Source organism: Pristiophorus japonicus, chromosome 10 (genome assembly GCF_044704955.1).
Source record: "Pristiophorus japonicus isolate sPriJap1 chromosome 10, sPriJap1.hap1, whole genome shotgun sequence".
Classification (NCBI taxonomy): domain Eukaryota; kingdom Metazoa; phylum Chordata; class Chondrichthyes; family Pristiophoridae; genus Pristiophorus; species Pristiophorus japonicus.
In genome coordinates, this window is record NC_091986.1 from 198,526,029 (window position 1) to 198,549,147 (window position 23,119).

Consider the following 23,119-nt stretch of genomic DNA (forward strand, 5'->3'; position numbering starts at 1 on the left):
TCTACATTCAGAAATTCAAGGATTATTTATGGACAGTCAACATGAATTTGTTAAGGGAAGATCGTGTTTGACTAACCTGATTGAATTTTTCGAGGTGGTAATCAGGAGGGTCGATGAGGGTAGTACGTAAGATGTAGTGAATATGGACTTAAGCAAAGCTTTTGATAAGGTCCCACATGGTACACTGGCCATGAAGGTTAAAGCCTATGGGACCCAGGGCAAAGTGGCAAGTTGGATCCAAAATTGGCTGAGAGGTAGGAAGCAAAGGGAATAGTTGATGGATATTTTTGTAACTGGAAGGATGTTTCCAGTGGGGTTCCGCAGGTACTGGGTCCCTTGCTTTTTGTGGTATACATCAATGATCTAGATTTGAATATAGGGAGTATGAGTAAGAAGTTTGCAGTTGACACTAAAATTGGCTGTGTGGTTGATAATGAAGAGGAAAGTCATGGACTGCAGGAGGATATCAATCTATTGGTCAGGTGGGCAGAACAGTGGCAAATGGAATTTAATTCAGAGAAGTGTGAGGTAATGCACTTGGGGAGGGCTAATAAGAAAAGTGTATACACATTAAAAGGTAGGCCACTTAGAAGTATAGATGAACAAAGGGACCTTGGAGTGCTTGACAGGCCAGGTAGATAAGGTGGTTAAGGCGGCATATGGAATGGTTGTCTTTACTGGCTGAGGCATAGAATACAAGAGCAGGGAGGTTATGCTTAACTTGTATAATACTCTGGTTAGGCCACAGCTGGAATACTGCGTGCAGTTCTGGTCGCTGTATTATAGGAAGGACGTGATTGCACTACAGAGGGTGCAGAGGAGATTTACTAGAATGCTGCCTGGTATGGAGAATCTTAGCTATGAGGACAGATTGGATAAGCTGGGTTTGTTCTCATTGGAACAGAGGAAGCCGAGAGGAGACCTCATGGAGGGGCCTGGATATAGTGGATAGCAAGGGCCTATTTCCCTTGGTGGAGGGATCAATTATGAGGAGGCATAGGTTTAAGGTGGTTGGTGGATGGTTCAGAGGGGATTTGAGGGAAAGCTTCTTCAAGCAGAGGGTTGTGGGGGTCTTGAACTCACTGCCTGGAAGGGTGGTGGTGCAGAAACCCTCACCACATTTAAAAGGTGCGTGGATGGGCACTTGGAAGTGTCGTAACCTGCAGGGTTACGGACCTAGAGCTGGTAAGTAGGATTAGACTGGATACCTCTTGTTGGCTGGCACAGATACGATGGTAAGTACTGCAGGGAAATCAAATACAGCCAGGGTAATCTCCCGGACTAATTTCGATCACCTGGATGGATCAGAGAGGAATTTTCCCAGATTTTTTTCCCTAATTGGCCTGGATTTTTATCTTTTTTTTTGCCTCCCCCAGGAGATCGCATGGCTCCGATTGGGGTGGAGTGTAGAATGTTGCGGTGCAAAGGGTAGCGCAGTTGTGTGGGGCGGACTGGTTGGGCCGAATGCTCTTTACCTTTCCGCCATTGTTCATTGGTTTATGTGTGACCGAGGGCCGCGTGGCTCTTTGTCGGCCGGCGCGGACACGATGGGCCGAAATGGCCTCCTTCTGCGCTGTAGATTTCTATGTTTCTAAGAGGCTTCATCATCCTTGAGCTATCATGTTTTAAAAAATGGCAATGCTCCTGATCATTGGCACCTAGCAAGGTGAGGTTGTGCACATTAGCTGAGGATAAATCAGGCTCAGGTATGTTGCTGTCTGCAATAAAATAACATACTGACATTCACGAAAAGGCTGACAAGAATGACGGCCACTTGGACAAAGTCTAGGAAATGAGGCCCATCTAACTCGAAAGCAAATACTGCAGATGCTGGAATCTGGAATAAAAACAGAAAATGCTGGAAATCTCAGCGGGTCAGGCAGCATCTGTGGAGAGGAAGCAGAGTTAACATTTCGGGTCAATGACCCTTCGTCAGAACTGGAGAGTGTTTGGAAAGATCGGATTCTTAAACAGCACTGAAAGGGGGAGGGGAAGAAAGGACAAAGGGGACAGTCTGTGATAGGGTGGAAGCCAGGAACAATAAGAGCGACAAAAGGGATGATGGCCCAAATTCAACTGGTAATGCCAGGAGTTAGAAAAACATTAGTCAAGATAGCCATTCACACCCTATCTTGACTAATGTTTTTCTAACTCCTGGCATTACCATTTGAATTTGGGCCGTCATCCCTTTTGTCTCTCCAATCTCTAATGTCTTCCAATCTATCACAGACCTTCCATTTTGTTCTTTCTTCCCCTCCCCCTTTCAGTGATTGTTAAGAATCTGTTCTTTCCAAACACACTTTAGTTCTGACGAAGGGCCATCGACCCGAAACATTAACTCTGTTTTTCTCTCCACAGATGCTGCCTGACCCGCTGAGATTTCCAGCATTTTCTGATTTTATGATCCACCCAACTGTAACTCAACCTTAGTGAAAGTAATTGGCAAGAGAATAAATAAAAACTTAGTTCATGATTTTTAAGATATATTTTCATCGAATTGCAAATGAACAATCGTTACAAAAATTCCCCTTCATCTGCCTAAATAGAGACTGACCTAGAAATCCTAATAAAATCAATTCAAAATATGCAAGTGGGCAAAATAAAGGCTGTTTAAATTTAATGCAGACAAACAGGTGCAAAGTACTGTGCACAGAAAGGGAAAATGATCAACACATGTACTCCATTTATGAAATAGCCAAGGCAGTTCAAAGTTAAAAGAAACCCAAGAGTGTAATGTAGCCAAGTTCGCTGATGATACAAAGATGGGTGGGGAAAGCAAATTATGAGGACAACACAAAAAATCTGCAAAGGGATATAGACAGACTAAGTGAGTGGGCAAAAATTTGGCAGATGGAGCATAATGTGGGAAAATGTGAAGTTGCCACTTTGGCAGAAATAATAGAAAAGCAAATTATAATTTAAATGGAGAAAAATTGCAAAGTGCTACAGTACAGAGAGATTTGGGGGTCCTTGTGCATGAAACACAAAATGTTAGTATGCAGGTACAGCAAGTAATCAGGAAGACAAATGGAATGTTGGCCTCTATTGCAAGGGAGATAGAGTATAAAAGCAGAGAAGTCCTGCTACAACTGTAAAGGGTATTGGTGAGGCCACACCTGGAGTGCTGCGTACAGTTTTGGTCTCCGTATTTAAGGAAGGACATACTTGCATTGGAGGCTGTTCAGAGAAGGTTCACTAGGTTGATTCCAGAGATGAGGGGGTTGACTTATGAAGACAGGTCGAGTAGGTTGGGCCACATTGGAGTTCCGAAGAATGAGAAGTGATCTTATTGAAACTTAAGATAATGAAGAGACTCGACACGGTGGATGCAGAGAGTATATTTCCACTCATAGGGGAAACTAAAACTAGGGGACATAGTCTTAGAAAAAGGGGCTGCCCATTTAAAACTGAGATGAGGAGAAGTTTCTTCTGAGGGTTGTAAATCTGTAGAATTCTCTGTCCCAGAGATCTGTGGAGGCTGGGTCATTGAATATATTTAAGGCGGAAATAGACAGATTTTTGAGCGAAAAGGGAGTAAAGGATAATGGGGAGCGGGCAGGGAAGTGGAGCCGAGTCCATGATCAGATCAGCCATGATTTTATTGAATGGCAGAGCAGGCTTGAGGGGCCAAATGGCCTGCTCCTGCTCCTATTTCTTATGTTCTTAGTTGACTCAACATTTAACATGTCCAATCAATGTAGAGCATCAACAAAGCCAATAAAATGCTGAACCACAGTCAAAACTAGAATACATGTAAGAGGAAGTCATGATCAAACAACACAATTATCATATCAGATCATACCTTGAGTACCAAGTTCACTTCTGGTCACCACAACAAAAGGGAGATAACTAAGTGCAGAGAAGAAACTCAATGCAGATTCCTAGTACCAAAGGTCTGAGTTATGAGGAAAGACTGTAGTTACTTAGGCTTTTCAGTTTGAAAAGGAGGTGTCATGAAAGGTGATCATATCGAGGCTTATATGATAGTATAAGGGGACAGAGGTTTAAACTAATAAAAGGTAAATTTAGGATTGATATCAGGAAGCTCTGTTTCACGCAAAGAGTGATCAACACATGGAATGAACTTCCAGATAGAGTATTGGAGGCAAAAACCCTGGAATCATTTATGAAACAATTGCATGCTGCAATAGAGGGGGGGGGGGGGGATCTGAGAGTCTTTCTGAATGGGCAATTAAAATGGGCCAAATGGCCTTCCTCATTCATAATAATCTTGTGATAAGGGAACATAATGAAGACCCGGTCTGTAATGCTGACTGTAAGTTTTTGTGGATAAGCTTTAGTTAAGGATTTTTTTTATATTGGGGGAATTATGGTATTATTATTTCTCATTCAAGTCATACTTAAGGATTCTCAGTCAGTCAACTCCGATTAAATATATTCATCAACGTAAAACCTGAATGAAAATGCTTTAACTTCAGGCCATTGACAGCTAATTGAAAGGAAGCTTGTACTTTGTCTTTGTAGGACTAAAAACCAGACACCAGAAGAATTGATAAAGACACTCCTTATACCAAAAGGCCATCAGTATACAAGTTTTAATATTAACATGTAAATATCAATTATTCAGCAGTGAAACAAAACTAGGAAAATAGATAAAACATTATAAGTATGTTGTGCTAGCGATTGAAGTTTTGCTGGAACAAAGGTGCCAAGATGGAAAGACAGCATGTAAGGATTGAAAAAACAAAAAGGGCACTGGTACGAATGTAATGCAGCAATTTTGGTCACCATACCACAGCAAGGATCTCCAGGCATTAGAGCAGTCTAGAAGAGGGCAACTAAACTGATACCTGACTTTGGGCATTTGAGCTACGAGAAAAGGTTAGGACAGTTTAGTCTGGAGGAAAGGGCTCGAGAGATGTCATTCAAGTATTCCAATTTCTTATGGGAATGGATAAATTGAACCCGATTGGAGAGTTGGTGGCAATAAACCTATCAGGAATCACAGGCTCAAGTTTATAAAAAAATGAAGTACACAAACGATTAGGTTTAACATGTGGAACAGACTGCAGAGGAAGGCAATGGATGAAGTGTGGAAACAATTTAAGGGAGAATTGCAGGGATATTTCAGGGAGTGGTCAAAGGAGTGATTTTTGGTTTTTGGAACTGGCCAGATGGACTTCTGCTCCTGAACTGTTCCCATATTCCCCAAATAAGTCATTTGATTGGATATTTACTTGTACTAAGTGCATTATAGAAGAGATAAACTGTTACAATTCATTTCAAATTAATCCCACCACTATCAGTACTATAGCCACCACTGTAACTATTAGTACTTACTACATTCTTGAGTTCTATAGCTAAAAATACTGTGTCCAGACACAATTCTATTGATGTAATTTGATGGATGTTTTACCACAGTTCAAGTAAACATTGCATGAAAATTTCATACACTCACCATTATGCTTTGCTGAAATCCTACTGCCAATAAGAAGTAGGGTATAATTTAAATTTTCTGAACAAAAGAAATCACTTCAGGATACTGGGACAAGTGTACATTAGAAATCCAAAGAGTTTACCTGAGCAGCCCCACAAGCAATACCAACGACGTGTTTTGTATCTAGTCCGGGCAGAGCAGTTGGTTCTGGTTTTGTTATCCTCAGAGTATCAAAATGCTGACACTGATCATTGCTGCCCCAGCTATGTACTTCACCATCTTCAGTCAGTACCATGCAATGTGTGGATCCAACAGCTACATCGACGACTTTTTTACCTGCAATTAAACAGAATAACCCACAAAACAAATCATTTAGCATCTGAAGCAGAAATGCATGTATACATAGACTTTCTAATGGAGTGGAAGGCATCTAAGTAAATGTAAGTGCTGAAAACCCTGAAGAAATGTTCCAGGGAACGCTCAGAAAAGGTTTCCTCTTTTACCCAGCAATTAAAATTAAAACTTTACCTGGGGCACAAAAATGCCCATTAGAAGCACAAAGCAGAGAGATTGCAAGTGTACGTATTTGTGTAAATGATTGAAGTACGAAACTTTTGCAAAGAATTATCGGGCATTTTTTGCCAGGCTCTGTAGACAGCTGTAAATAACTGAATCATGAACTCTGACAGTGCCAGATGTTTCCCAAACTGTTCAAGTATAGAACTAAACGTGCAGAGATGTTTTGTGAACCAAATGTTCCAAGACCAAACCACACCGAGGTTTACAGACAATAAATTATACTAGAAGCATATTGCAAAAATTGTTGCAAATATCAATTTCGAAAATAAATGTGAGAGACTAGAAGGGGGTTCACCTGTGCTGCATCTGAACTGAGAGAATCTCTCCTTCCTGTTCTGGCTGCGAGAGATGGATTTGATCAGTCTCAATCTATTTCCTCAAGGGCATGGGGGCCATATAACCTTAAGAAGTTTTATTAAAAATTGCTCCTTGTGCTTCTCTATTGAATAAGAAAATGTACCATGTGCTGTGGCACTAAGCTATACAACCCTAACTTGATCCCTTTTCTGCACAAATAACAGCCAGGTCAGCATTTCGGCTGCAACAAAAAGTTGATTTTCTTTCACCGTCAAAGAAAATAGATTGAAAAAAAGAAATTTAATTTAAATAGCACCTCATGATGTTCCAAAGCATTTCACAGCCAATGAAGTACTTTTAAAGTACAGTCACTGTTATTATGTAGGTGAATGCAGTAGCCAATTTGCCCACAGCAAGGGTCCACAAACAGCAATGAGATAAATGACCAATCTGTTCAGCATTGGTTGAGGGATGTATGTTGGCCAGACCAATAGGAGAACTCTCCTGTTCTTCTTTAAATGGTACCATAGGGTCTTTTTCCCTCCCTCCTCCCAAAGTCTGTTGAACATGAACTAAAATTGAATTCAGCAAATTGCCATTTTAATATTGCTAAGTGAACACATTTTTTCTGGAACCACATATTTCCATCAATGTTTCTGGGATTTTGCAGACTTAAAAGTATTTTTCGCAACTGAATATATTGATTCTGTCCAATCACACTCTTTGTGTACTTGCTTAAACCGTGAGTGGTGATAGACTATTTGATTAGTGGGAGCACAGCATGATTTTCTCATCACCCACTATTTACATTATCCCAATTGCAACAGGAGTTACTAAACAGCGATCAAAGCAAGAACTCTTGACCAATTTGCAATTTCTCCCCCAGATTCAATGCAACAACTTACATTTATATTACATCTTTAACATAGCAAAACATCCCAAGATGAAATATTAGAACAGGTGACCAAAAGCTTGGGTCAAAGAGATCGGTTTTAAGGAGAGAGGTAGAGAAGCGGAGAAGTTTAGGGAGGGAATTACAGAGCTTAGGACATGGTGGAGCGATTTAAATCGGGAATTCGCAAGAGGCCAGAATCGGAGGAGCGCAGAGATTTCGGAGGGTTGTAAGACTAGAAGAGGTTACAGAGATAGGGAGGGGCGAGTCCATGAGGAATTTGAAAACAAGGATGAGAATTTTTAAATCAAGACGTGCTGGACCGTGAGCCAATGTAGGTCAGCTAGCACAGGGGTGATGGATGAATGGAACTTGGTGCGATTTAGCATACGGGCAGCAGAGTCTTGGATGAGCTCATGTTTTTTGTAGGGTGGATGATGGGAGACCAGCCAGGGGGCCATTGGAATAGTCAAGTCTAGAGGTAACAAAGGCATGGCTAAGGATTTCAGCAGCAGATGAGCTGAGGCTAAACTTTACTAACCCTGAAGACACTCCAATAATTTGGGATATCGCACATGCTCTTCAGTTCCGTGTCCAAGTCTTTGGGTATCACCCTTTCCCCAGGTGTAAATCTGCCCATCTTTTGTAATAGCAACTGAGAATTGGCTGCCACAGCGCACTTTTATAATATCAAGGTCTTGAAGCTTTTCGATCAACTTAGGGGTCTTACAGCCATCGCTGCCACCTCTGCCCAATTTTCCATAGTCACCATCGCCCCAGGACCATACTTGGCCTGCATAGAAATTAAAATCACGTATTAGGTGCAGATATCTTTCTTCTAGAACAGGAAAATGCTCAAGCAGCATCATACAGTATTCACAAGAAACTATTTCAAATGTAAATTTTAGTATACAAGGATAACGGAGCTGAAATAGGGTACATAATAACAGCTACAGGAGATACACCGCAGTCTCAAATATTTCCTTATCGCAAGTGGTTACTTTTGTTTGCCACAACCACTGATACGAACAGCAGAAGGATTGAATTACACAGAATCAGATCAAATCATAAAGTATCCTTACAGACTACAAAACCTTTTAAAAAATTAATTCAGCGCACTTACTCAAAATAAAGTGTGTTTTCTGCAACTAGTATACATAATGTGCAAGCAGTAGGTTACCATCGTAAATTACATCATGAGACACCCTCCCTAAATAGCCATGTCTGAGGCTCGAATTGCAGAGCGCTCTGTAATTCATGTTCCAATTAAGCCACTTCCCCCAATTCTCATTGTACACAAAGGATTTTTCTGAAGGCAAGACTCCATTACATATTTTCTCCTTTCCAACTGTTGGCCCTCCTGCACTGCACACTATTTTGAAGCACAAGCCAGCTGATCCTGAATTGCCCCTTTCATCACAGAACAGATTGTCTATGAGGTGCACAATTACAGCTAGAATGGCTTTTCCCTCAATAAACCCTCCTTGAAAGAACATACCCAGCATATATTGATATGTTTTGTACCAAACAAGTTAACTATTAACATATTCCCCCTCTTCATTTGTAGAAGTTAAAGATGAGGCATCAAAGATCAGTACACTTGGGGGAAGCCATTTAGCCCACTTTCCACAGAAGCCTATGATCCCACCACATACTCTTGAACAACTCCAGTCTTTTGGCCTCCACTACTCCAATCAGAAGGCCATTCCAATTAGTAATCACTCTTTCCATGGAAAAGTACTTCATGACAACAATCTTGAATTTGCCTTTTACCAGTTTGATCGCATGTCCCTACAGTCTTATGCAATATAGTTGTGGTTTAACTTGAAATGGTACTGAATGTTAATCTTTATTACCTACCATTCTCAGCAACTGCTAGTGTCTGGGCATCTCCACTACCACATGCAACATCGATAATTTTCAATCCTTTCAATCCAGTCACCAGTATGGGCGTGGTCTGATCTTCACTGGACCCTGGAAAGACAGATGTTTAAAACAAGAGTGGCCTTTGTTTTTTTTTCAGGGTTTAAAAAATTTAATGCTTACATACTTTGTTTTCTCCAATAACTGCTGAACTTACAAAAAAAAAATGCAAATGTATGTTAAAAATAGCTTTTATTTTAAAAAAGCAACGGGGGAAGAGGTTCCTTGTTTACCAAGTGTAGCAAAATCATAAAGCTGCATCATTCCAATTTTGTTACATCGAATGCAAAAATTTTAATTGACTCTGTTTAGGCATCACCATTTTCCAGAAACTAATGTAAATGTAAAGACCAAGAGGAAAGATTTCCATCAGGTTTTACTTTCAGCAAAAACAAACACTTATAAAAGTATTTGCAAAATGCTGCCACAAATCGTCAACGCAGGAAATCTTCCTCAGGATTATCAGCCTTCTTAGGTTTAAATCGAGCTTCGGGGATTTACAATGATTTTAAAGAATATCTGAAATAGCATCAGATGGAAGAAAAATGAAATCTTGATAAAAAAATAAAATTTATAAATACAATGATTAATAACTCTATACTGACTACCATTTACTTCAGCTTTCCACTATCCAAATGTCTAACAGAGACAAGTTTGACAAATTCAATTGGACAGCTTACCCACATTGAAGATAAAAAGTGTTCATAAACAAATAAAGAAAATTTATCAAAATATTTAATATCTGAGAATATTAGGAAATTAGAAATGCCTAAACAAATTCCTGTTTTTGACAATTCTAGTGTAAAGTATTTGGCACAGCACTGTGTAAACCGAAGCAGTCTTTCTCAATACCCAAGATCCAAAAGGGGAAATACACTTCGTATCAGTTACAATTAGTGCAGAACTTTCAGCAAACAAATAGCATCAGTACCATGTCCAAGTCGACCATAATTTCCTCTTCCCCACGTATACAGTTCTCCGTCTGAGGTTATAGCTGCACTGTAAGTGCTGCCACAGGCCACGTGAACAACGTGCTTGCCCACTTGCTTCCCTGACAAGGCAGCTAACATTTTTGGCTCTTCGAGGGATCTGTTCAAAATGCAAAAAAAGGACACTCAAAATATAACAAAACAAAATTCATGTTGTTTTAAAAAATGTTTAAAGACCTTTATCAAAAAGGTACCTCATAAATATGGATTATCGTTATTTACAAATCAAACCATTTAAATAAATGAGCTTTGCTGATGTCACATTAGTTATCATGGCAGAGCTTACCAAATATCATACCATTCACATCAATCAATGAAAATAAAAATGTATGAAAAAACACACCTTTGGAAATATAAAAAACATTACCAATATAATTTTCTGTGCTTTAGGACACAACTAAATAACAAATTTAATGCACTAGTAAATTTTTAGCTCCAGGTCAGAATAAAAAGCCTAAAATGAAACTCTTACAGATAAATCCATTCTCACGTACCTGAACATTTTAAAGATTTGAAATCTAGCCATATAAGAACATAATAATTAGGAGCAGGAGTAGGCCATTCGGCTCCTCAAGCCTGCTCTGCCATTCAATATCATGGCTGATCTTCTACCTCAACTCCACTTCCCTGCACTATCTCCATATCTCTTGATTCCCTTAATATCCAAAAATCTATCGATCTCTGTTGTGACTAAAGACTGAGCCTCCACAGACCTCTAGGGTATAGAATTCCAATGAAAAACCACCCTCGGAGTGAAAAAGTTTCTCCTCATCTCAGTCCTAAATGGCTGACCCCTTATTCTGAGACTGTGACCCATGGTTCTAGACCCTGCATCTATCCTGTCAAGCCCTGTAAGAATTTTGCATGTTTCAATGAGATCACCTCTCATTCTTCTACAGGCCTAGTCTACTCAATCTCTCCTCATACATAAAAATGTCCAGAATGGAGCATATTCTTAATGATATAGGGAGCTACACACAATGCCTGACTTAGGAGTGTTTGATTCTATCACAACATGCAGAGTGGTAAGGCTCCCAGTTTAAGTAAGGTTTTCAGAAGGAGGCACTACACCCAAAAAAACAAGCAGGTGAGTCACCCCACATCACTCATCAAACTGCTAGCAGTCAATCACAGACCACCATTGAGAGAAGGCTGAAAACAGATCACAAGCCTCTGTATTTGGTCAGGGAATGTTACACAGTATGAAGGGGCTACTGGAAGAGAGCAAGTTTCATGAAAAATTAAAAATGCATAGAGTTTACATGACAAGATGCTATCACATAAGTAATAATGTACCAACTTGGCTTTTTCTGCAATCCTAAGATTTTTAAAGTTGTTACGGACTGGATGTAATGGGTTAGATATTGCCCTTACACCTCTGGGCTCAAAAATTAAAGTCTTCTCTTTGCTAAGCGTAAAAGTTCCTACACAAATTTTTGCAGTCTTAGTCCAGTTTCAAGTGGGCAGAGATTGAAAGCAGAAAAATGCTCCTCATTTGGCATTGACAGAAACCTCCTGTGGAGCAGAAGGACAAATGTTTTGTTCAAGTGAATGTTCCTCATTTGGTTAATTGGCATCAAGCTGGCAATCTCAATCAGTGAGGACCCAGAATTGATGTCATGTGAAGTGAAAAGATGCCTCTCTAGCACAATAAAATGTGCTCCTCGTAGACTGCAGCCCAACGCACATTGTTGGCGTGGACTAGGTGTTCCACTTTACATTTTCTGTTGTAGTTGACATATAGGAGTGCTCTATGTTGGCACCAAGTGCACAAAATCATAAAAAGTACCATTGCCCAGCATGAACATCGTTCACCTTGGTGAGCACAAAAGTTCACCCAAACAAATACCATCAAATTCAAACAATTCAGGTATTTTCACTTCATGACACCACTTATTCAGTTATTCACTGTGGTTGTATTATGGTAATTAAAAGGTTTTCTAATACATACACAGTGTCTCCGTGGCCAAGTCTTCCACCATCACCACAGCCCCAAGAGAACACCTCCCCATTTGCAGACAAAGCCAGAAAATGTTGACCATCAGGATGTGCTGCAATTTTTATAATGTTCCTTGAGGCAAGTCCTTGCACCAACTGGGGCGCCTGTTTAAAAAAAAAGAAATGAAAACTTATGACCATATCAGCAATATGAAGCTTATTAAAAAAAATCTATTTTTGAAGCAAGCAAGCATACCAACATATTCTTAAAAAATCAAATCTGACCCAAGTACTACAAGCCTAACAGTCTATCAATCATCATCATCATAGGCAGTCTCTCGGAATCGAGGAAGACTTGTTTCCATTCTTGAAGTGAGCTCTTTGGTGGCTGAACAGTCCAATACGAGAGCCACAGACTCTGTCACAGGTGGGACAGATAGTTGCTGAGGGAAGGTGTGGGTGGGACTGGTTTGCCGCACGCTATTTCCGCTGCCTGCGCTTGTTTTCTGCATGCTCTCGGCGTTGAGACTCGAGGTGCTCAGCACCCTCTCGGATGCACTTCCTCGACTTACGGCAGTCCAGTCTTGGGCCAGGGACTCCCATGTGTCAGTGAGGATGTTGTACTTTATCAGGGAGGCTTTGAGGGTCTCCTTGTAGCATTTCTGCTGCCCACCTTTGGCTCGTTTGCCATGAATGAGCTCCGAGTAGAGCACTTGCTTTGGGAGTGTCGTGTGTGGCATGCGAACTATGTGGCCTGCCCAGCTGAGCTGATCAAGTGTGGTCAGTGCTTCACTGCTGGGGATGCTAGCCTGAGTGAGGACGCTGATGTTGGTGCGCCTGTTCTCCCAGGGGATTTGTAGGATCTTGCAGAGACATCGTTGGTGATATTTCTCCAACAACTTGAGGTGTCTGCTATACGTGGTCCATGTCTCTGAGCCATACAGAAGTGCAGGTTTACTATAACTCTGTAGACCATGAGCTTGGGTAAGGCTGGAAGAGTATCTATATTGCAAAAGGTTAATCGAAACATGGATTTATTAAGAACAGCAACAAAACTGATTCCAAATGAAAAGGGGATGAGCCATGAGGAAAAGTTAGAGAAGCTTTAGGTCGATCGTCTAGACAGAGATTAAGAAAGGAATATAGTTGAGGTGAGCCAAAATATTACTTCAAGGCAAAGTCAGTAGGGAAAATGGCACACATTTATAGGAAGGAAAGGTAAATTCAAAACACATTTAAAAAATTGCTCATTCAACAGTTAACTGTTTAGAGTAATCTACCAAGTAATGTCATCAAAAACATGGGGACATTCCAAAATGCAGGTGCATGTAAGGAGTCAGGAGTATGAAGGAGTCAGGAGTATGCTATTCACTGATGATTCTAGTGTTCCTCTCCATTCAAAATTCCTCAGGTAACAAGGTAGCCCATGCCAGTCTCCAGCAGGATATGAATAACACCCAGACTTGGGATGACAAGTGGCTAGTACAATTTGTGGCACACAAGTGCCAGATAATGACCATCTTAAATAAAAGAAAACCCAGCCATTTAGCTCTGACCTTCAACAGTACCATCAACACCCAGTGACTTGAAAGTGAACTGGATAAACCATATCAATACCATGGCTGGAAGAGCAACACAGAGACTGGGTACTATACGATGATTGGCTCACATTCTGATCCCTCAAAGCCTCTCCACCATCTACAAGGCTCAAATTCAGAGTGAAATGGAATACTCACCACTTGCCTGGATGGACGCAACTGCAACAACACTGAAACAGCCCAACATCATACAGGACAGAGTAATTCACTTTTACCTTGTTCATCTTCATTGCTTTCTGTTTTCCCTTCTTGTGTTTAATCAGGTATGTACCAAAACTCACTTTCACAGCTCACGATGCACACTCCTCTACACTGGGGAGACTAAACGCAGATTGGGTGACAACTCTGCAGAACATCTCCGTTCCGCCCGCAAGAGTGACCCCAAGCTTCTGGTCGCCTGTCACTTTACTTCTCAGCTCCACTCCCACTCTGACCTTTCTCTGTTCCAACAAAGTTCAACATAAGCTCAAGGAACAGTACCTCATATTTCTATTGGCACTTTACAGCCTTCTGGACTCAACATCGAGTTCAACAATTTCAGAACACAACCTCTGCCCCTATTTTGTTCAGCTGTTGATGCTTCTGCTATACCCATTTACATCTCCAAGACCCATCTTTTGTTTCATAAGAACATAAGAAACAGGAATAGGCCATCTGGCCCCTCGAGCCTGCTCCGCCATTTAATAAGATCATGGCTGATCTGATCATGGACTCAGCTCCACGTCCCTGCCCGCTCCCCATAATCCTTTATCTCATTATCGCTCAAAAATCTGTCAATCTCCGCCTTAAATATATGCAATGACCCAGCCTCCACAGCTCTCTGGGGCAGAGAATTCCACAGATTTACAACCCTCAGAGAAGAAAGTCCTCCTCATCTCAGTTTTAAATGGGCGGCCCCTTATTCTGAGACTATGTCCCCTAGTTTTAGTTTCCCCCATGAGTGGAAATATCCTCTCTGCATCCACCTTGTCGAGCCCCTCATTATCTTACATGTTTCAATAAGATCACACCTCATCCTTCTGAACTCCAATGAGTATAGGCCCAACCTACTCAACCCCCCTCATCTCGAGAATCAACCTAGCGAACCTTCTCTGAACTGCCTCCAATACAAGTATATCCTTCCTTAAATACGGAGACCAAAACTGTACGCAGTACCCCAAGTGTGGCCTCACCAATACCCTGTACAGTTGTAGCAGGACTTCTCGGCTTTTATACTCCATCCCCCTTGCCAACATTTCATTTGCCTTCTTAATTACTTGCTGTACCTGCACACTAACTTTTTGTGTTTCATGCACAAGGATCCCCAGGTCCCTCTGCACTGCAGCACTTTGCAATTTTTCTCCATTTAAATTATAATTTGCTTTTCTATTTTTTCTGCCGAAGTGAATAACCTCACATTTGCCCACATTATACTCCATCTGCCAAATTCTTGCCCACTCACTTAGCCTGTCTATATCCCTTTGCAGATGTTTTGTGTCCTCCTCACAATTTGCTTTCCCACCCATCTCTGAATCAGCAAACTTGGCTACATTACATTCAGACCCTTTTTCCAAGTCATTAATATAGATTGTAAATAATTGCAGCCACAGCACTGATCCCTGCAGCACCCCATTAGTTACTGTTTGCCAACCAGAAAATGACCCATTTTCCCGACTCTCTGTTTTCTGTTAGTTAGCCTATCCTCTAGCCATGCGAATATATTGCCCCCAAACCCGTGAACTTTTATTTTGTGCAGTAACCTATTATGTGGCACCTTATCGAATGCCTTCTGGAAATCCAAATACACCACATCTACTGGTTCCCTCTTATCCACTCTGCTCGTTACATCCCCAAGGAACTCCAGCAAAATTTGTCAAACATGATTTTCCTTTCATAAAACCATGCTGTCTCTCTGCTTGATTGAATTATGCTTTTCCAAATGTCCTGCTACTGCTTCCTTAATAATGGACTCCAGCATTTAGGTTAACTGGTCTATAGTTTCCTGCTTTCTGTCTGTCTCCTTTTTTTAAATAAGAGCGTTACATTTGCGGTTTTCCAATCTGTTGGGACCTCCCCAGAATCCAAGGAATTTTGGTAGATTACAACCAATGCATTCACTATCTCTGCAGCCACTTCTTTTAAGACCCTAGGATGCAAGCCATCAAGTCCAGGGGACTTGTCCATCTTTAGCCCCATTATTTTTAAATTTTGACGGGTTTAGACAGGTTAGATGCAGGAAGAATGTTCCCAATGTTGGGGAAGTCCTGAACCAGGGGTCACAGTCTAAGGATAAGGGGTAAGCCATTTAGGACCGAGATGAGGAGAAACTTCTTCACTCAGAGAGTGGTGAACCTGTGGAATTCTCTACCACAGAAAGTTGTTGAGGCCAATTCACTAAATATATTCAAAAAGGAGTTAGATACATTCCTTACTACTAGGGGGATCAAGGGGTATGGCGAGAAAGCAGGAATGGGGTACTGAAGTTGCATGTTCAGCCATGAACTCATTGAATGGCAGTGCAGGCTCAAAGGGCCGAATGGCCTATTCCTGCACCTATTTTCTATGTTTCTATTTTACAGAGTACTACTTCTTTAGTGATAGAGATTCTTTTTAATTCCTCCCTCCCAATAGCCCCTTGATTAGCCACTATTGTGATGTTATTGGTGTCTTTTACAGTGAAGACCGATACAAAATATTTGTTCAAAGTCACTGGCATTTCCTTGTTCCCCATTATTAATTCCCCAATCTCATCCTCGAAGGGACCAACGTTTACTTTAGCCATTCTTTTTCTTTTTATGTTCCTGTTGAAACTCTTACTATTTTTATATTTTGTGCTAGTTTATTTTCATAATCTATCTTTCTCTTTATTATATTTTTAGTCGCTCCTTGCTGGCTTTTAAAGTTTCCCAATCCTCTGGCCTCCCATAGTCTTGGCCATTTGGTATGCCCTTGTTTTCAATTTGATACCATCCTTTATTTCCTTAATTAGCCACGGATGGTTATCCCTTCTCTTAGTCATTCCTTCTCATTGGGATATATTTATGTTGCGAGTTATGGAATATCTCCTTAAATGTCTGCCACTGCTCATCAACCATCCCACTCTTTAATCTATTTTCCCAGTCCACTTTAGCCAACTCTGCCTTCATTCCTGTGTAGTCCCCTTTATTTAAGCTTAGGACACTAGTTTGAGATCCAACTTTCTCACCCCCCAACTGAATTTGAAATTCAACCATGCTATGGTCACTCATTCCTAGAGGATCCTTTACTAGGAGATCGTTTATTAATCCTGTCTCATTAACAGTACCAGATCTAAGATAGCCTGCTCCCTGGTTAGTTCTGCAACGCACTGATCAAGGAAACAATCCTGGATACACTCTATGAATTCTTCCTCGAGGCTACCTTGGCCAATTTGCTTTGTCCAATCAATATGAAGGTTAAAATCGCCCATGATTATTGCCGTTCCTTTTTTACAAGCCTCCGTTATTTCTTGATTTATAGTTACTGTTAGGGGGCCTATAGACTACGCCCACCAGTGACTTTTTCCCCTTATTATTCCTTATCTCCACCCAAACTGATTCAACATCTTGATCTTCTGAGCTAATATCGTTTCTCACAAATGCACTGATCTCATCCTTTATTAGCAGAGCTACCCCAGCTCCTTTACCTTTGTCTGTCTTTCCGAATTGTCAAATACCTCTGAATATTTAGTTCCCAGCCTTGGTCACCTTGCAACCACGTCTCTGCAATGGCTATCAGATCATATCCATTTGTATTTATTTGCCGTCAACTCATCTATTTTTTTACAAATGCTGCGTACATTCAGATAAAGAGCTTCTAAATTTGTTTTTTTTTTAAACCATTTTTTCCTGTTTTGACTCCACTTTCTGATACACTTTTATGTTTATACATTCTGTCCCTTCCTTTCACGCTCTGGTTTTCATTTCCCCCAGTGCAACCCTGCTCTATTCCCTTCTCCTTATTCTTTGACTTTTTAAATTTCCACTCACCTGAACCCTCTCCCCCCACTAATTAATTCCTTTACATGTCCCATTACCATCTCTTTTTGCTTTGTACAATAATGCCCTTTGTCATTTAATCACTCCTGCCTTCCATCCAGTCACAAACATTCCCTTTTGTTCTTTCATCCCCTCCCACTCCCCTGCCAATGCACTTGCTTAAAATATGTTACACCTGTAGCTTTTTCCAGTTCTGACGAAAGGTCATCGACCCGAAATGCAAACTCAGGTTCTCTCTCCACAGGTGCTGCCTGACCTGTTGAGTATTTCCAGCATTTTCTGTTTTTATTTCAGAGTAATTCATGATTGGTGTCCTGGCTTTAGACTCAATATCCATCCCCTGCACTATCAGCACACTGTGGCTACAGTATCTTCAGATGCACTGCAACTAAACAAGGTAACTTCAAAAATACACCCTCTCCCCACAAACGCCACCACAGAGACGGACAAGAGCTGCAATGTCACGGGAACACCATCGCCTCCAAGTTCCCCTCAAGTCACACACCTTCCTGACTCGGACATTCCTTCATCATCGCTGCATCAATCTCCTGGAATTTTGTACCTAACACCACAAGGATTTCAGCGGTTCAATGAGAAGTCGCACGATCACCCTCTGAGGGCAACTAAGAATGAGCAGAAAATACGGTCTGGTCAGCATGGTCCACATCCCAAGAAGAAATTAAAAATAATGCTGAGCATTTTTTCTAATTAATTAGTGGCATGTGGCTATCACTGGCAAGGCCAGCATCCATTGCCCAATCCTAATTGCCCTCAAGAAGATGGTGCTGCAGTCGTGTGGTGGAGGTCTTATTTATAGTTTCTTGTAGCGGCTTGCTCGGTCATTTCAGAGGGCAGTTAAGTCAACCACATCGCTGTAAGACTGAAGTCACATATAGGTCAGACCAGGTAAGGACGGCAGATTTCCTTCCCTAAAGGACATTAGTGAACCAGAAGGTTTTTATGACTATCCGATCATGGTCACATTACTTAGCTTTTAATTCCAGATTTATTTAATTAACTGAATTTAAATTCCCCAGCTGCCGTGGTGGGATTTGAACTCATGTCTCTGGATCATTAGTCCAGGCCTCTGGATTACTAATCCAGAAACATAACACACATTACAACAGTGATTACACTCTCAGAAAAGTAGTTCATTGGCTGTAAAGCGCTTTGAGACGTCCAGTGATCGTGAAAGGTGCTAGATAAATGCTTTCTTTCTATCCTAATGTACCCCTACTTGAGAGAGATTTGGTTCAGTTGACTGAAAAGACTTTTATCATAAACTTTTACTTATGTTTCTTCAGTATAATAATTATTAATACAGTAAGAAGCAGCTGGGCTGATTGATGGATTATAAATGATATAAGTCAGGTAATGTTTGTAAAAGCAAGCTTCAGCTTGGCTCAATGGTAGTGCTCTCATCTCGGAGTCAGAAGGTTGTGTGTTCAAGCCCCAATCCAGGATTTAATAATATAATCTAAACTGACACTTCAATGCCATAATCAACATGTTTTGCTGGATGTACAGTCTTTTGGATAAGACATTAAACCAAGGCTCCTTCCATCTGTTCAGGTGGAATTTGCAGAATTCCTACATTGATTTAGGACATGTGCCAGAGGACTGGAGAGTGGCTAACATAGTACTCATTTTTAAAAGGGGAAGACAGAGATATTCCAGATAATTATAGACCAGTTAGTTTAACCTACATGCTGCAGAAAATTTTAGTGTTGCTAATTAACAGGGAAATTACTACATATCTAGATAAAGAAAAAACAGAAGTAGATAGCACGGATATCAAAAGGGATGAAGCTGCTTGACAAACCTCAATATTATTTGAGGAGGTAACAGACAGTGTGTAGAGGGGAGAATTACATCAAATTGGGGGGGGGGGGGGGTAGCCAATACTGAGGAAGAGCAAAACTAGAAGCCATCAATACAAGATAGTCACCAAAAAATCAAATAGGGAATTCAGAAGAAACTTCTTTACCCAGAGACTGGTGAGAATGTGGAACTTGTTACCACACGGAGCAAATAGCAAATTCAAGGGGAGATTAGATAAGCATATGAGGGACAAGGAAATAGAGAGTTATGTTGCTCGAGTTAGATGAGGAAAGACAGGAAGAGGCTCGAGTGGAGCATAACGCCAGCGTGGATTGGTTAGGCCGAATGGCCTGTTTCTGTGCTGTATATCCCGTGTAATTCTATGTAAATGCAGTGAATATAATGGACATGGACTTTAAGAAAGCCTTTGGAGGTACCGCACTGGACATTACTAAAGAAGATCAAGGGGTATAGAATTAGGTAGAGCAAAACAAAGTGGTTTGAAATTGGTTGGTGTTAAGAGAGAGCGTAGGAGTTAAAGGCAGTTTTTCCAGACTGGTTGAAAGTGGATAGTAGTGTCCTAAAGCATTCAGTTCTGGGGCTATTTCTGTTCACTGTGTATATCAATGATCTGGATTATAGGCCTGGAGGAAATGGTGTCAAAATTTGCAAATTATACTAAAATCGTTAATTATTTAGAAGCTCCAAAAAGATATTGAATAGATGGGGAAATTGGCTAAAACGTGGCAGATGGATTTCAATATCAGCAAGTGTGAGGTGATGCATTAACAGCAATAATTATACTCCAAATAAACAGTGATTTGGAACTACAGGTTCACAGGACATTAAAGGCAGCACCTCAGGTTATTAAGGCTGTAAAAAAAAAATGCTAATAATATTGTAGGTTTTATCATGAGGTACAAAATATAAAAACCAAGAGATAACGATAAGTGTATATAAAATTTGAATAAAATCTCAGTTAGAGTACTGTGTGCTCTGTTGGGCCCCACACAATAGGACGGATATTGAGGCTTTAGTGAGGGTGCAATGCAGATTCACTAGAATGCTGCCTGGTATGAGCAAATATAAATATAAAGTTGAACAATTGTGTTTTATTTTCATTTGAATATTGCAGATTGTCAGGCGATTAGGATAGAACGTTTAAAGTTATGAAAGGATGGAACTGGGTAGATAAAAGCAGATTCTTTCCAGTAGTTGAGGGGTCAAGAACAAGGGGCCATAAGACACAAGAGGAAATGCAAGAGATTTAGAAGAGGGCTGGGGAAATGTTTTTGCAGAGTTGAGAGACTGTGTAATTCACCAGTGGTTGAGGCAGAAACCATGCAAACATTCAAGATTAGATTGGATAGGTGGTGGAGGAAGTGGCTGATGGTTGAAGGGATATGGGAACAGGGTGGCTAAATTTTTTTAGAACTATTTGCCCGTCTGGAGGGTAAACGCCTAAATGGACTAGTTGAACCAAATATTTGTTTTTTGTATCTATGTATTTTGATGTAAAAGATCCCAGGAATCGTTTCAAAGAAGAGCAGGGAATTCTCCAAGCTTCGTGTTCAACCAATACCACAAATAGATCAACTGGTCATTTCTCTCATTTGCTGTTTGTGCGACCTTGCTGTGTATATTGCACTTGCCTACAGAACAAAAGGAGCTACATTTAAAAAGTAATTCATTAGCTGTGAGGATATGAAAGGTGCTATATAAATGCAAGTTCTATCTTTAATAAAAAAATTTGCATGACTTTAATTTTGTCTGGCTTTGTTTAGCAATAAACGTGACAAAAACAGTTGCAATGGTTACAATTTTCTTTTGTGATAAAACAAACAGCCACAAGATTCACAAAAATTAAGGCCACCACCTAAATAAAGTATACCACAGTTTCTCTCACAAACATTCCACATGAATTACTTTGATGATAATACCTTAAACTTGCATCTTATTTTACAACCGCTTTTTGTTACTAACTTTATGCTGGAGTGAATCATCTGAGATGCTACGGGAAACGTAATCAAATGCCAAAACCAGTACTCAGCAATAAGGTAAAAGGAACACCATAACTTACCAGTGTATCACTGCTGTATACTTGCATGTAAACCCTTCCATTCCTTGATAGAATAATAAAGCATTTCTCAGCACAGGCTATCTGCGTGACTCCAAGATTAGCAATACCTTCACATTGAATGGGACAAATCACTGTGGTTTGACTTCTCCAACCAAGCAGCCCCCAGCCAAGGACTTCTTGCAAAGATCCCTACCACAAAATAAAGCAGACAAGAAGCCTTCTCAATGTTAAAGTATCTTTTGGGAAAAAAAGTTAGTACAGGTTGAACTTCCCTTATCCAGAACAACTCCTTGTCCAGATCCATTCCCGGCCACCAGGTGCCGCATGCGCAAAACTCCGACATGAACAAATTGAAATCTTTCCTTGCTGCCGGCTCCCGCAATCACTGGCCTGACCCCATGATCCACTGCCCGCCTGCCTCCCCATGATCCCTCTGCCACACTCCCAGCCCCAATATCCCCTTGCTCAGTACCTGTACCATCCAACTTAATGTGACCACCTCCTCGCCCGGAAAAATCCCTTAACCAGAACAGGCCAGGCCCTGAGAGTTCCGGATAAGGGAGGGGAGGTTCAACCTGCTACTCGTATTTCTTTGCAAATGCTAGTTAAAGACAAAAGTTAAAGAGGAGCAATATTTGGTGGTAGTACTTACTCTAACAAGTTACAGAAATATTTTAATAAAAAGCAGAAACATTGGGCCCAAGTTTCGGCCTCAGTTACTCCTGATTTTTTGGAGCAATTGGTGTAGAACGGAGTATCTTAGAAATTCAAATTCTCGCCATTTAGTTTGCTCCAGTTCTAGTCAGTTAGAACAGTTTCACTTTGGAACAGAATTTTTTTCCCAAAAGGGGGCGTGTCCGGCCACTTACGCCTGTTTTCAAAGTTTCGGCAGTGAAAACTTACTCCAAACTAACTTAGAATGGAGTAAGTGAAGATTTTTGTACGCTCGAAAAAACCTTGTCTGCACTTTAGAAAATCAGGCGTAGGTTACAAATCAGGCGTAGGGAATGGGGGGAGGGGGGTTTAAAGGGAAGTTTACAAACATTAAACACTTCAGTTTTACAAATAAAGAGCCATCATCAATAATAAATGATAAAAACATCAATAAATCAACCAATAAATCAATCAAAAAAAATTAAGAAGAAATAATTTTTTTTAAATCAATAAATAAAACATTTTCTACTTACCGACTGCAGCACCGGGAACCCCCCCCCCCCCCCCAGTGTGCCTCTATCAGCGTCTCTATCTCTCTGTCTGTCTGTGTTTCTGACAGCGAGGGATGGGGGAGGGAGATGATGGGGGAGGGGAAGTGGGAGGGATGGGGGAGGAGAAGTGGGAGGGATGGGGGAGGAGAAGTGGGAGGGATGGGGGAGGAGAAGTGGGAGGGATGGGGGAGGAGAAGTGGGAGGGATGGGGGAGGAGAAGTGGGAGGGATGGGGGAGGAGAAGTGGGAGGGATGGGGGAGGAGAAGTGGGAGGGATGGGGGAGGAGAAGTGGGAGGGATGGGGGAGGAGAAGTGGGAGGGATGGGGGAGGAGAAGTATGGGGGGGGGGGGGAGGAGAAGTGGGAGGGGGGAGGATAAGTGGGTGGGGGGGGGGGGAGGATAAGT

The 23,119-nt window shown here is 41.1% G+C and overlaps 1 protein-coding gene across 10 annotated transcripts in view; it reads right to left on the minus strand.

Annotated features, from left to right (window-relative positions):
* The window catches only part of herc2 (HECT and RLD domain containing E3 ubiquitin protein ligase 2), a 286,911-nt gene that overhangs the window by 190,832 nt on the left and 72,960 nt on the right, over positions 1 to 23,119 (minus strand). For all 10 annotated transcript variants that reach the window (XM_070892466.1, XM_070892467.1, XM_070892465.1 and 7 more), the window contains exons 11-16: positions 21,511 to 21,699; positions 12,030 to 12,181; positions 10,021 to 10,178; positions 9,027 to 9,140; positions 7,708 to 7,959; positions 5,541 to 5,734 (exon numbers count right to left, since the gene is read on the minus strand). In XM_070892466.1, the coding sequence (XP_070748567.1) occupies positions 5,541 to 5,734; positions 7,708 to 7,959; positions 9,027 to 9,140; positions 10,021 to 10,178; positions 12,030 to 12,181; positions 21,511 to 21,699 (1,059 nt within the window). The remainder of the gene's footprint in view (positions 1 to 5,540; positions 5,735 to 7,707; positions 7,960 to 9,026; positions 9,141 to 10,020; positions 10,179 to 12,029; positions 12,182 to 21,510; positions 21,700 to 23,119) is intronic.